Below are 14,132 nucleotides of genomic sequence, written 5' to 3'. Positions count from 1 at the left end.
CCAAATTTCCTTTCCAAAATGATTGGACTAATTCATAGTCCCACCAACAGTGTATTAGTGCATCTGTCTTTAAAGAGCTTGTTTGTACTCCTGTTCTTATAGTATTAACTTTGAGATTGCAGAGAATTGTTGTTAAGAAATACTTCCTGATTCAAGACATTGCAGGTCAAACTGTACCAGAGATTTTTGCAGAATTTCAGTTCCTCTTTTGGCTGTCAGCTGAGTTTAGCAATGTAGGCAGTCCTATCATATAATGATCTTGGGAAAATATCTTTTCTTTGTTCAGCCCCAATATCCCAGTAGAGTCCTTTTGCTTATTAGTGTGGGGAAGGATGTTATACAGAAACCATTGACTCCAGAAATGGAGTATAGGTTCTTGAGGACAGAGACTTTCATTTTTCATTTTTGTATGCCCAATGCCTTAATCTCAGTGATTTTAAGGCCAAATTTATGTTGGGACTGCCACAAAGTGCTAGGAGTTCAGTGGCATCTACTCATCTGCTCAACAAACATTTATGTCACTAGGAGAAATAGAAATATAAATTCTTAGAGTCTCAGCATTGAAAAGGACCTCAGGGGTTATTTATTCCAACCCATACCTGATTAGGAATCCCTTCTATGTAAGTGAGCATCTTGTTTGTACTTCAAGACCTCCAGTCTTTTCTTCTGTAGGGTAAGAATCCCCAGTTCCTTTAGCCAGTCCCTGTATGACTTGGTTTCCAATCTGCTCCCTGTTTCGGTTGTCCATTAATGTTGCACCCAGATCTGAACACAACTTCCCAGATGTGTTCTGAGGAGGCTGGGATTATTTATTACCTTGGAAGATCCTGCTTTTGGGAGAGGGGAAGGGTGGTACTTTCTTTGTATCTCTAGCATTTAGCACCATGCATAGCACATAGTAGGTGCTTAATAAATGCTTGTTGACTTCTTTTCACAGTCTTTTCCACAATCTTTTTTGGCTTCCTTGTCGAATTGATGATTTCTGCTGATTTTGTAGCCTGTTAAAACTGCTAGGTCCTCTTCGTACAAACTAAGGCATTATCCTCAAAGAATTTACAGTTGAGTGAATTGTAACTAACATTTACACACAAATAGAATAACCTAATGTAGATGAAATATATTTTGCCTGCAATATTTCTATAATTCTAATTTTTATCTTTTATCCCTTTCTGTTTCTTTTAATCTTCATATAATTTTTGTGTTCTTAAAGTCTCTCTTTCGAAGACTGCCCAAGTAGCTGTCTTTCTCTCTCTCTCTCTCTCTCTCTCTCTCTCTCTCTCTCTCTCTCTCTCTCTCTCTCTCTCTCTGTCTCTTTAAAAATAAAAACCAAAAAACTACATTTCACATGTCTGGGAAGCAAACAAAATTGGCCAATCTGCTTTTTCTCCGTCTGCTGGCCAGTCTTTCCACCTTTTTTTTTTTTATTGGAATGCCAGAGATCCTAGAAGTTAAGAGTACAGGGAGACTTTAGAGATTTAGTCCAACCCTTTTACTTGCAAATGAAAAAAGTAGGACCCAGAGATATTAAGTGATTGGTTCAAAGTCACAGATAGTAGAGCTCAGGATTCAAATCTAGGTCCTCTGACTCCAAGTTTGATGAGCTTTGGATTATCTTGGGCAAGTGGTCTCATGTATGCACAGATATGCTTTTTTCCAGGTATCATTTTCTTCTCACAATATGTAGTGTTTTGGTTCACAGTGTACTAATTTTTCTATTAAATAAAATGTTTGTCTATAGGCATACTTCACCTTAAAACTTTCTTCATATATATCTGATTTTTTTTTTTTGAAAAATCAAATGGATAGTTTCAGTGTACTAATAAAGGTGTCTTATACTAAATTAATAATGTGAAGTGAATAATTACCTCTTAATTTGTTGTGTAAGTCTGAAATTGTTTTACATTTGTCTAAAATGGGGTGCTTGTAGAGGGCCCACGGGTCTAGGAGCGGTTACTGGCTTGTGGATGGACAGGGACCAGGTATGTTATTTGTGAACTGAGTATTTTAAGTAATTTTTGGCCTTGAATTTGTTTCACCTAACCTTCTGTGTGGTCATTTGCTTGCAGAGAAGTTGCTACAAGACCATCACAGACAAATTAGTGAGTTTAATGTTCAGGGGAGGTTTCTTCTGCTGTTTGGTCAGTCTAAGGTGACACCCTTTGGCCTGAGATATATTTATCTTTTTAGTACGGAATATGTGTGTAGTGTGTGTTTTCTTTATTAAAAACTGGGAAAGGACTTGGAACAACAAATATTTGACCAGAGCAAATTATCCTTGTTAAAATTTAGCCTTCTTTTCCCTGTATATATTTAGCATTTTGTTAAATGCTGACACTGTATTAAGTCATGTCTAGAATGTATAGAAGGTTTTGGTAAGTATTTGTGGGGTGGAGTTGTCTCTATTTGGGCTGAGGTGTGTGAATGACCCATTGATTCAGTGTTGTGAAGGCAGAAACCTCCTTCCTTCCTAATTCTCCTGGAGCCTTCATCCATATCCGTCTTAGACCTACACCCTCACAGTCCCTGACCTCCTCTTCGCTTTCCTCTCCATTGTGACAACCCTTGTTCTCAAGTTCTCTCTGCATATTACATCTACTCTCATGCCGTTTCCATCTTTTTGCATTCCTGGAAGCTTACTGTTATGTGGAAGGGATCTTAATTTCCTGGCACTCTCCTGTGCATTCTACTCCTTCCCTTATGCTCTTAGATATATAGGATCAGGAAGTAGAGTCACCTTCCTCTTGCTCCTTACTCCTCGCTGCTACTATCACTCAGCACCCTTGCCTTCCTTAAGGTTCACTCTGTTGTAATGCATCACCCTGATCAGATTCTTGGTGCTAACATCGACTGACCTCCAGGTCACTCTCCCTTCACTCCCTTTGATATCAGTTCTGCATCAGAGGCCAGCCTTCTGGTTTCCTTTTATTTACATTCATAGTTGATGATGTCATTCCTACATCACAGCTTATTCAGGTATTCCTGAATGAAGGCACCCCTGTTCCAACATCCAGGGTTAAAGATCCTTCTTGTGTGATGATGTAGTTAGCTATAATAGCCATGCTGTGAAAAGACACAGTCTTTTTGTTGCTGTTTTTGTTTTCAGTCATGTCCTACTTTTCATGACCCCCTTTTGGAGTTTTGTTGGCAAAGGTACTGGGAGCGGTTTGCCATTTCCTTCTCCAGCTTGTTTGACAGATGAGGAAACTGAGGCAAACAGAGTTAAGTAATTTGCCCAGGGTCACACTAGAAGTGTTGAGTCCTGATTTGAACTTAGGAAGATGAGTTTTCCTGACTCCAAGCCCAGCACTCTATCCATTACACCCCCTAGTTGCCTAAGAGAAGCATGGTATGGTGCAAAGGATGCTGACTGCTCAGAAAACCTCAGGCTCGCTTTTACCAGTTAATATTTGACCTGGAAGCTTTCTTATCTAGAAAGTGAAAGTAATAATACTTACACCCCTAATCTCACAGGGTTGTTGTGAGGAAGCTGTGACATAACTTTAGGGATGTGATTTAGGGGTCCCTGCAAATTCGAAGGGCTCAGTTTTACCCCAGGTCCCATATGTAACAGTGACCACTCTTCTCTTCCCCACCCCCACTGTACAAAGGTCAGGTGTGTTACATTTCACCTTTCCCTCAGGGTTCTCTTTAAGGGAATTTGGGGAGTGGTGTCTAAGCCTTTTGTCCCTGGCACAATTCCATGGATTGGGCGGGGTGATCCCCCTGCACACCTATTCCATTTAACCAATTAAAAGACTTGCTTTTACAAAGGAATATTGACTTCAGAGATAGAAAGAATGAACATACATTCCTCCCCAATTTTCCCCCCAACACCAAGGCATAATCCCTACCTTGCTCCCCTCACCTTTTCTCTGGAGGATTAAGTGGTTCATAGTTGGGAGCAGTTCCTATATAGAACAGTCTTAGGTTCCAAGTCCAAAGTTCCCTTTGGGCTTGAGTCCCAGACATCTTGGATTCTCAGGGTTTCCATTTCTCTCTACTGGGCTGCCTGCCTGCAAATCTGGCTCCAAATCAACTTCTAAGGTCACTATGGCTCGTTCTGGAGTCAGTGGGTATTCACCTGTACCTAGAACTGAAAAAAGGACCAAAAAAAGAAAAAAAGACTAAGCAGAAACCAAACCCAGAGGGTAAACTGGAGGAGGAGGGATAGAGCACCCCCACCCAACTTAGGTCATGGCACCCATGCTGTGGATGAACTTAGATATTTACCTGTGTGCTGTGGGAAACAGTTTACTTTTTGTCTTTATTTCAAAGCCTGGAACAGGGCGTAGTTCAATTAGTGAATGAACTTATTGATTTGTTCATTGATGTTTGAGGGATTCAACGTCAGGAACTATAGAATTGAACTTATGAACTAGAGGGCCAAGATGTTGAAGTGAATAAAGCCAGGCTAGAAAATAGGAATGTCTGGCTGGCCTGGGGAAGCAAGGAGTGGAATGACTGCAGGTTTTCCTCTGCAGAGGGGAGAACTTTCGGAGGAGTGAGTCGCAGGGAAAACTGGAAGGACAGGAGATTATGGTCAGTGATAGGAATTTCAGTCTTGTCAAGGAGAAACTGACAGGCTTTCTTTCCTTCTCTTGTGAGAGTTGTATGGTATTGCTAACCTCACTAATGAAATTTGCAATAATCTGATTCCATATACATGTGTTTTTGTATTGGACTCTTATGAATTATTGGGGTGTAGTTAAGGCTGAATGGTAATAAGTAGGTATCATATTGATTCTCTCCCTCCACCCGTTATTCTTTTTTTTTTTTTTAGGCAATTGGGTTAAGTGACTTGCCCAGGGTCACACAGCTAGTAAGTGTCAAGTGTTTGGTCTGAGGCCGGATTTGAACTCGGGTCCCTCCACCTGTTATTCTAACTAGGCAACTAGGTGGTACAGTGGGCTAGTGTTAGACACCCCTTTCTGAGTTCAAATGTGGCTTTAGATCCCTTATAGCTATGAGACCTTGGGCAAGTCACTTAACCTCTGTCGGCTTCAGTTTCTTCCACTATAAAATGGGGATAAAAATTTTTGTGAGGATAAAATAAACAATATTAATGAAGCGCTTTGCACAGTGCCTGGCACATGGTAGGCTCTTAATTAATTCTTATTCTCTTCTCCCACTCCATCCCCCTCAATAATTTAAAACCTTTCAGGGGAAAAACTGTTCTTGGAAAATAATTTTGTCCGTCTTAAACCTTGTTTATCCATACCTTGTTTTCCCTCAGCCCTATCCTAAAGCCCTGACAATATGGAGGCATGTGTGTCAGCCAGTTTTAAAATTTATTTCTTCTTTCCTCTCCATTCAGATTCCTTTTTATGAAGACATCTGTAAAGGCATTAAAGCAGGGGACACTTGTGAGAAGCTAGTGGGCTATTCTGCGGTTTACAGAGTGTGTTTCGGAATGGCCTGTTTCTTCTTCATCTTCTGCTTATTTACAATCAAGATAAACAACAGTAAGAGTTGCCGAGCCTACATTCACAATGGGTAAGTGGCTGTCATGTGTGTTCCTGTTTTCCTTTGTTGTTGAAGTTCAGTCGTTTTAGTCATGATCATTTTACAGATGAGGAAACCAAGGCAAACAGTGTTAAGTGTTGTGCCCGGGATCATACAATTACTGATTGTCTGTGGCTGGATTTGAACGCAGATCCTCCTTACTCTAGGTCTGGCGCTCTATCCACTGTGCCGCCTAGCTGCCTCTGTTTCCCTATCCTGCCAGTTTCCTTACAAGGCTGAGGAATCTCTGATTCCCTTTGAAGGGTGATGTTCCTCACGCTCTCCCCCTGCCCGTTAGCTGAAATGTAGCTAGAAGGAGGTGTGTTGTGGGGCTGCAGGGGTGTCCAGAGGTCTGGAGAAATTTAAGTCTGGAGATGGCGGAATCCTCTTTGTGAAATGCGGCAGTAGAAATGAGAAACACCAAGTTTATTCCTTGTGTCAAGACCTTCACCCAGCTTATCTTTCTCTCTCTCTTCAGTTGTGGAGTTTTTATTTTAAATAAGTCTCCAGAGCCCAGCTCTCTGTAGTCACTGTGATAATCGTTTGCATTTAGTTTCAAGAGGCCATCTTTTTCTTTTTTCTTTTTTTTAACTTTCCTTTATTTTTATTATGGAATAAAACAAGCATTTCTATAACATAGTATAATTAAAAAAAGATAATCGCGCATGAAACTGCAATTCTGTTATGTACAATTTGCTATTCTCTTTAAATATATAATAAAGTTATCATGTAAATTTCTTTTTTTTTTCTTCTCTCTCCCCCTCTACCCTAGAGATGGCTGCCACCAGATACAAATGTGTGTGTGTACATATATACGTATATATATGTAAAATCATTCTATGCATACTTTTATCAGTTCTTTCTCTGGATGCAGATAGTATCTTCCTTCATACGTGTTTTGTAGTTAATTTGAGAGACCATTTTTTCAAAGAACGGGTTGAAAGCAGACCTAGCTTGAGTTGATTGCTCTGTTTCTTTTAGGATGTCTCTTTTGTATGCAAGTTATCCTCCTTTCTTTCATGTATTTAAATTGTATTTTTATTTTGTACTTAACATTTAAATTCATTTCCTCCTTGTTTTCCTCCCTGCCAGATTCTGGTTCATTAAGCTTTTATTGTTGGTGGCCATGTGCTCAGGAGCATTCTTCATCCCAGACCAAGACACGTTTCTGAAAGGTAACAATAGGGAGTTTGGGGGCAACATTTTGCTTTTTTACTTGCCTTGTGAAATTAACCATTGGTGTAAGCAAAAGGGCATTTATTGATCAAAATAGTAGTTTTCTTGGACTTTCTTCAGAAAATTACTTGTGTCTCTTTGTTTCCACCCAATCTATAGGTTTTGCTCTTGTTTTCTTTTCATATTATTTATGTTCTTGCTCCTTGACTGTATCCCTTTAATTCTGGGCTAATTAATGAATATTATGAAACTATAACTTAAAAACCCCAGAAAGTAGTTTAACAAGCATTTATTTTCTTTCCCTTCTCTTCCCTGACTTCTCAACTTCCTACGGGAAAAAAAAAAAAGACAAAATCCTTGTAACAAATATGATGGTCAAGAAAAAGAAATTCTCTCATTGGTCATAAATTAAAATGTACATCTCATTCAGAAATGTAGCTTTATAGGCTATAAAATGTAATAATATATAAATTTATAAGCCCTAAAATGCAATAACACTATATAGATGAGTTAGTTTAAATTGAATTTATTGATTTTTTTTTCTTTGTGTCGGTTTCTGCTTTGCAGCATGGCGCTATGTGGGGGCCATTGGAGCATTTGTATTTATAGGAATCCAGCTCATTCTACTTGTGGAGTTTGCACATAAATGGAATAAAAACTGGTATGTACCAGTATAGTAAAACATAGTGGTAGTGTTTGTCAAAGTCAATTTATACCCAATGCATGAATACTCCTCTTTTTCTTTCAGGAGGTTTCTTAGTCTAGTTATTCTGTTTTTCAAACTTAAGAAAATATTTTTCTCGTGTGCTTTAACAAAAAGTTCAAAATTAGTTTATGATCTACTAAATATTAGAGTATGCCTAGGCCCTACTGAGTGGTCATGGAAGCATTTAAGATCCTCATGGCAGAAAGCTAATTATATGTGCTGAGTGATAAATATATGTATGTGTGTGGTTTATATATGTGTATGTATGTGTATATATGTGTGTGTGTGTATGTATGTATGTATATATGTATATATTTATGAAGTTGGGTCTTTCAGCCATACTGCTGACCACCTCCTTCCTCCTTGATGGTCCCTATTGCTGAATCTGACCCTTTGGTCAAAATTATTTCATGTGACTCTGTTTTGGTGTTCAGTCTTTCTACTTGTTTTGGACATCCTGTATCATATTTGGTGGTTTCCATAAACTAGAGGCAGTATAGTAACTGGAAAGTGCTATGGATTTAGAGTGAAAGAACCCAAGTTCAAATCCAAGTTATGCCTCTGAACTTACATGTATGATCTTGATCAAGATAGTTAGCATTTCTGGGCCTTCGTGCCTTCGTCTGTATAGAATGAGAGAGATGGAGTCCAGTTGGAATCTTTTCCAGCTCTGCAATCCTAAGTCACTTATGTACACTTATTATAAATTGTTCATAAGACTTCATTAATTTTTTTCCCCAAGCTTTTTTTTTTTCCCTCCCTAGAACCTAGGTACATATTTGAAAGAGGGAACTTCATGGTAAAAACCTAGTGTCCTTGGCAAAATATCATTTATTTGCCTATAAAACAAATAGTGTTCTCTTGGGACTGCCTCTTGGGTTTTTGGGTCTGTAATGTTTTGCTTACTTCTGAAGCCTTTTTTTTTTTCTGGGTCTGTAATATCCATGCTGTTTTGTTGGCTGGCACTTCTGGAAATGGTTGAGTTGCTTTAAAACTTTTTAGAAATCACAGTTTAGACCTGCATAGTGAATGTCACTTGTGTCCTTCCTGACCTTGCAACTGACATCTCAATAAAAATCCTTTATTAACATTTATTAATAAAGTATATACTTCTCTTTTTAAAATAAAGAATTAATAATGTCACCCATAATGATCCAATTTAGTAGGGTTTTTTTCCTTCAATCAAGAGCTCTAATGCAGAAAATGGATATATTTCTTTCTTCCACACTTTTAAAAGTGATTTTGAGAAAGAGGATCCCACATAACCCAGTGCTGTGTGAGGATTTTTTTCTCCCTAATGAGAAGTCTTCTGGATTTTCAGTTAAGATTCAAGTACTCCCTAACTGATTTTCCCTGTCCTCCTCAAGGACCAGAGGCCGGCCAGCAGTTTCTATGTCCAGTTTCAGCTTGCCAGCAGTCTGGTGCTGTCTGTTTCTGCCCCTTTCCTGGCCCCTCTCCCACAGGGCATGCCTGTTCATAGCAGAGCAGGGAAGCAAATGCATCTCAGAGATCTTAAAAAGACACTGTTTTGACAGGTTTCTTGAAATGTGGGGTGTTCAAATTTTTTTTTCCATCTGCTTGTGAGCTGAGAGCCCTGGACTGGGCATAGAATCAGCGAGACCTTAGTTCTTATCCAACTGGCTTCAGACACTTACTAGCTGTATTACCCTGGGCAAGTAATTGACCTTTGTTTGCCTCAGTTTCCCCAACTGTAAAATGGGGATAATAATAGCACTTCTCAGGGTTGTTGTGAAAATCAAGTGAGATAATGTTTTTAAAAATGGTTTAGCACAGTGCCTGGCACATAGTTCTATAAATGCCTATTCCCTTCCCTTTCCCATCATCATCATCATCATCATCATCATCATCATCATCATTTTAGTAGGATAGGGAAAAGTTCAAAGCACCTTACTCTTGCAGGAAATGTCATCTCAATCTGAGGATGGGGAGTGGTAGGGTGGTAGAAAAGCTCCTTGAAAATATTCATCAGAAGCCCTTTTGGCTCTTTGTCATTTTAAAGACTGGAAAACCCCACTACCAACCCCCCTGGGTCCTACTTTAATGCATGGAGGTGACCTCAAGTTCTTGAAAGGTATGTCAGTAGAGTGCAGGCAATGAACAGAGGAAAGACCACTGCTTCTGGACTTGGAGAACCTGGGTTCAAATCTCCTTTCTTCATATCCCACTTCTAACTACTTTTTGGACAAGTCACTTCACCCACCCTGGGCCTCAGTTTCTTCATCTGTAAAACAAGAGGATTAGATTAGATCAGGGAGGGAATCTATAGCCTCAAGGCCACATGTGGCCTTCTAGGTCCTTGGGCTCAGCCTTTTAGGTGAGCCCAAGTTTTACAGGACAAATCCTTTTATGAAGGGGATTTGTTCTGTGAAGTTTGGATTCAGTCAAAAGACTGCACCCAAGGACCTAGAGGGCCACAGGTGGCCTCGAGGCTGCAGGTTCCCGACCCCTGGACTAATTGGTCTCTGAGATCTCTTCCTGTGGTCTTAAGTCATACTGACTCACAAAGACTTCAAGGACATTGGGCTTAGAGTCAAGAGGACCTGACTTCAAATCCTTTCAAACATACTCTGGGTCCTTCTGTTTCCTCATCCATAAAATGAAGGCCTCTAAGATCCCTCCCAGCTCTAAATAGAAATCCTTCATCTTATGAATATAATACTAGTGACACAGAAGTTGGCAGTTATTTAAAGACCTAATGAGCTAAGCTTTGAAGAAGCCTATCACCACAGAGTTAACTGCCAGCTGATTTTTTGTGTGTATGTGTTAACTCATAAAAAAAAAGGACAAATACAGAACGCCATTCAGTCTGTGACTCCTTCCCTTCTCCAGTGATGGTGGGAGATGGGGTGAAGATTAGGCAGTCCTAAGACATCACACTAATGTTACTTGGTACTCTTAATGTATGATCATCGTCTAGTGACCAGTGAATGATTTTATATGCTACTGGTGGAACCAAACCACATCCCTGTTGACATCCACTTTATATTGTATTGAAATTCAGTTACTTGCTTGTCATGCAGTACATTGGCTATCCTTTACAGTTTCATGTCATCTGCAGATTTGAATGTGTGCCTTCTGTGCCTTTAAATCATTAAAATTAATTAATTTAATTAAAATTAAAAATAATTTTTTCATAATCAGCTCTCTTTGTATGGTCAGTTTATCCCCTGGTTATAACAGAAGTCAAAGTAAAGATCAAATTAGTAAATGTTTTCAACTCTGAATAATGAATAGAAGCAACAACCGTTGACTGTCACCGTTTCTGTCATAACCACAAGGAGTCCGAAAGAACCCAGAAGCCTCAGTCAGCTAACATTTAATCTCTTTACTAAGTGCGAGGTTGATGTAGTTTACAGCCTCATTTGCAAAAACATATTAGAGGATGACGGAAGATTGAGTGTGTTGCCTCATAAAACAGCATGAGATGATAACTTGGCATGAGATTCGATTGAATCATATTATCACAAAGACATTCATAGATGAAACTAGGAAGGGCCTCAGACATATTAGCATTTTAATCACAATTTTATAGTGATCTGTTTTCATTACAAAGAAAGTAAAGCGATAATATTTGCTCTCTCTTACTTCTCTGCTTAAAGTGTTATGTGTGGAAATGGAAACGACTTTTAAAAAGATGAAATTGGGGGGCAGGTAGGTGGCGCAGTGGATAGAGCACCGGCCCTGAAGTCAGGAGGACCTGAGTTCAAATCCGGACTCAGACCAAACACTTGGCACTTACTACTCGTGTGACCTTGGGCAAGTCACTTAACCCCAATTGCCTAAAAAGCAAAAAAAAAAAAAAAATGAAATTGGGAAGAGCATGTGGACCTGACCAATTATATACAAAGGAAAGGCAGTATGGGCACCACAATTCTAAGATCACCAGGGATTTTTTTTTTGTCTTTGAGATATCTCAGAGAATATTCTAAAAAAATGGAAAAAGGCATAGCTAGTTTTCTCCCTCTGCCCTAAGTTCTTCCCACCCCTTAAAGGCAACCAATGAGACAACAGCAATTACTGACCCACATGCCTACTTTATTATTTCTCAAATTTTGACTCTTCGTGAATGCATGAGAAGGTTAACTATTTCAAATGCCCTCTCAAGGAACTCACTAACACTAACTGAGAGGTTTAAAAAATATAAAAATCTCAATGTCATTCTTTTATTGATTTCTTTTTAAAAAAATCTGGTAACTTGGTGCAATGGAGAGAAGATTGCCTGGAGGATATTGAATACTGGAGGCTTCAAATTTTGTCTTTACTTATGATTTGTAACCTTAGGCAAGCCACCGGGCCTCTGTGGGCCTCAGTACCCCCCTCTGTAAAATGAAGTCAGACTAGATGACCTCTAGGCCCTCAGCTCTATATATATGACTGATCAGAACAGAAAGCAAGCTTGGAGATGTCCAGTAAGGTGCTTTCCATACATACATGTGACACTGTGGGACGTATGTGACCGCGAAGATAACCTTATCTTCAGCAATATGTGGAATCAAACGATGCAAAATGCATAAGTAACTGCTCTCCTAAGTTGTTTTTCATTGTCACAGAAGGTGATCTGTGTAGAGTTGAAACAAAGTGTAGATTTCCTATTGATAGTAAAGCTATCTAAGTTCTCCTGTTTGTATACAATACTGACAAGCCCCAGAATAGCCTCTCAAGCCTCAGTGAAATCCACATTAATGTGAAAGAAGTTGATTAAGCCATCTGTGCTGGAAAAACAAAGTGGATGAAAAATACAAATTCTCCAGGGGGTGACATTTAGTTGAATTGTTAGCTGATTGAATTAGTTCATATGTCTTAAACAGATTCTGTTGGTATATAAATTGAGTAGGAAGAAGAGATTGGGCTGGATTCCCTTTGGTAAGTTGTCCTGTGCTTTCAAAGATCCCTATACAACAGCACATTTCTTTAACTCCAGTGTTTTTTCAGGAATGAGATGTTACCTTGGATCAGAGAAGACTACTGCTAGAGAAAAATCAAAATGATAAAAAACCAAAAGGGCAGTGGAAAAACTTGTGATGAACATAAGTAGGTTGTAGCATGTTCCTGTGTTAAAAACTGTCTTTTGCCTTTCTTTGTATCCCTGGCACTTAGTAGAGTGCCTGGCACTTAGTAGGTGCTTAATAAATGCTTGACTAACAGACCGTTACTTTCATATGAATTGTAGTATAAAAGGCATCATCAAATTAACTTTTTCCTATGCAGTGGCTATGAGCTGGTCTTGAAGCAAAAATTGTAACCAAAAGATGGGTGGTTCAGGGTGATAAATAGTGTCCCTCAAATATGGAAGGAGCTAGTATGAAAACGTTGACTGTCTTCTCTGGAGGATATATGGAAAGGCATGGGAAGAATTATACAGAATAAGAAGGTACCAGAAGGGTTGTAAGGGGTATCTGCAATGGTAGGAATGAGCCTTCTATCAGCACCCTGTTAGTTCACTTTTAACATCTTAAAGTGAGATTCTCATCATCATTGAACAGTTTACAAAAGAGGTTTTACCTAGACATGGCCAAGAAAGGATATTGGTAAGGATATAGTAGCACTTAGTTTCAGTTTTAGTAGGCATATGGCTTCCTTCTCCTCTTTCTGGAAACCTGTCTGGTCAGCCGAACAGTGTATGATGACTCTGTAGGTCTCAGGACATAAACCAAGTCTGAGAATACTGAACTCCATGTGAGTGGGGGACTGGTATGGGCTGGTATGTTAAGGAGGGAGAGAGAACCCATGGGAAACCCCAGTAAGTAATAATTCTATCACATAAGTAGATTACCCATTTTCTAAATCATAGGTCCACCAAAGTAGTGAATATAAAAGACTGGAAAACATAACATGGTGGAGCAGTGGACGAATGAAGGGTCCAGCTGAATGGAGTATTATCTTTATACAAGTCATTTTTTCTCTCACACATTGTTTTTTAGGGTTGTTTTTTTAAAATGTTCTTTAATCCAGAGGCATCTGGTGGCACAGCGGATAGAACTCTGGGCCTGGACTCAGAGAGTTCAGATATGGCCTCAAGCACTTAACTAGCTGTGTGATCCTGGGCAAATCGCTTAACCTCTTTCAGCCTCAGTTTCCTCAACTGCTAAATAGGGAAAACACTAGTAATTACCTCTCAGGGTTGTTATGAGGATCAAATGAGGTAATGTTTGTAAAGTGTTTACCCTAGTGCCTGGCATATAGTAAGTACTTAATAAATGCTTTCTTCCTTCTCAAAATTTTTCCTACTTTTTTCATCTTTTAATTGGGGATAATTTTGTGGTCAGTAGTTTGAGGCATTCCTGTACTGTTATCACCACAGAATGGTTGTAGTCCTATCCTTTCCTGTTTTAATTCATCTTTGCTTACAGTTACTTTTTATAATGGGTTCCTTGAATGTCTTCCAATTTTGTGAACAGTAAGAAAATTCTTGTTCCCTTTTTTCTTTGCTGTGTTTCTTGAGAATGAGGTTGCAGAAAGCAACCTGATTCTGAAAGTCAGATGACAATGATTCATGCAGTATTTTTCTTCGTTTCTGTCTCTCTCTCTCTCTTTTCTTTTTTTGTGAACAGTTTCTGAAGGTTTGGAATCATGTCTCCCTTCTTTCTCCCACCAATAATAAGATTTTTTTTTTGATACACAAATTTTTTTTTTTGCTATCAACGTTGTTATTGGGAAACCATACTTAAAGTCTCTCTGTGTTTTCTTTTGCATGGTATTGTCCTCTCTTCAGTTTTCTTATGTAAAA

At 39.0% G+C, this 14,132-nt stretch overlaps 1 protein-coding gene across 2 annotated transcripts in view; it reads left to right on the top strand.

Annotated features, from left to right (window-relative positions):
- The window catches only part of SERINC5 (serine incorporator 5), a 114,485-nt gene that overhangs the window by 64,187 nt on the left and 36,166 nt on the right, over positions 1–14,132 (top strand). For both annotated transcript variants that reach the window (XM_020998428.2, XM_020998427.2), the window contains 3 exons: positions 5,315–5,493; positions 6,595–6,677; positions 7,246–7,339. In XM_020998428.2, the coding sequence (XP_020854087.1) occupies positions 5,315–5,493; positions 6,595–6,677; positions 7,246–7,339 (356 nt within the window). The remainder of the gene's footprint in view (positions 1–5,314; positions 5,494–6,594; positions 6,678–7,245; positions 7,340–14,132) is intronic.

This window comes from Phascolarctos cinereus, unplaced genomic scaffold (genome assembly GCF_003287225.1).
Source record: "Phascolarctos cinereus isolate Bilbo 61053 unplaced genomic scaffold, phaCin_HiC Scaffold_4;HRSCAF=312, whole genome shotgun sequence".
NCBI lineage: Eukaryota > Metazoa > Chordata > Mammalia > Diprotodontia > Phascolarctidae > Phascolarctos > Phascolarctos cinereus.
Note: the sequence above shows the minus strand (reverse complement) of the source record. Positions and strands in the feature narration are given on the sequence as shown.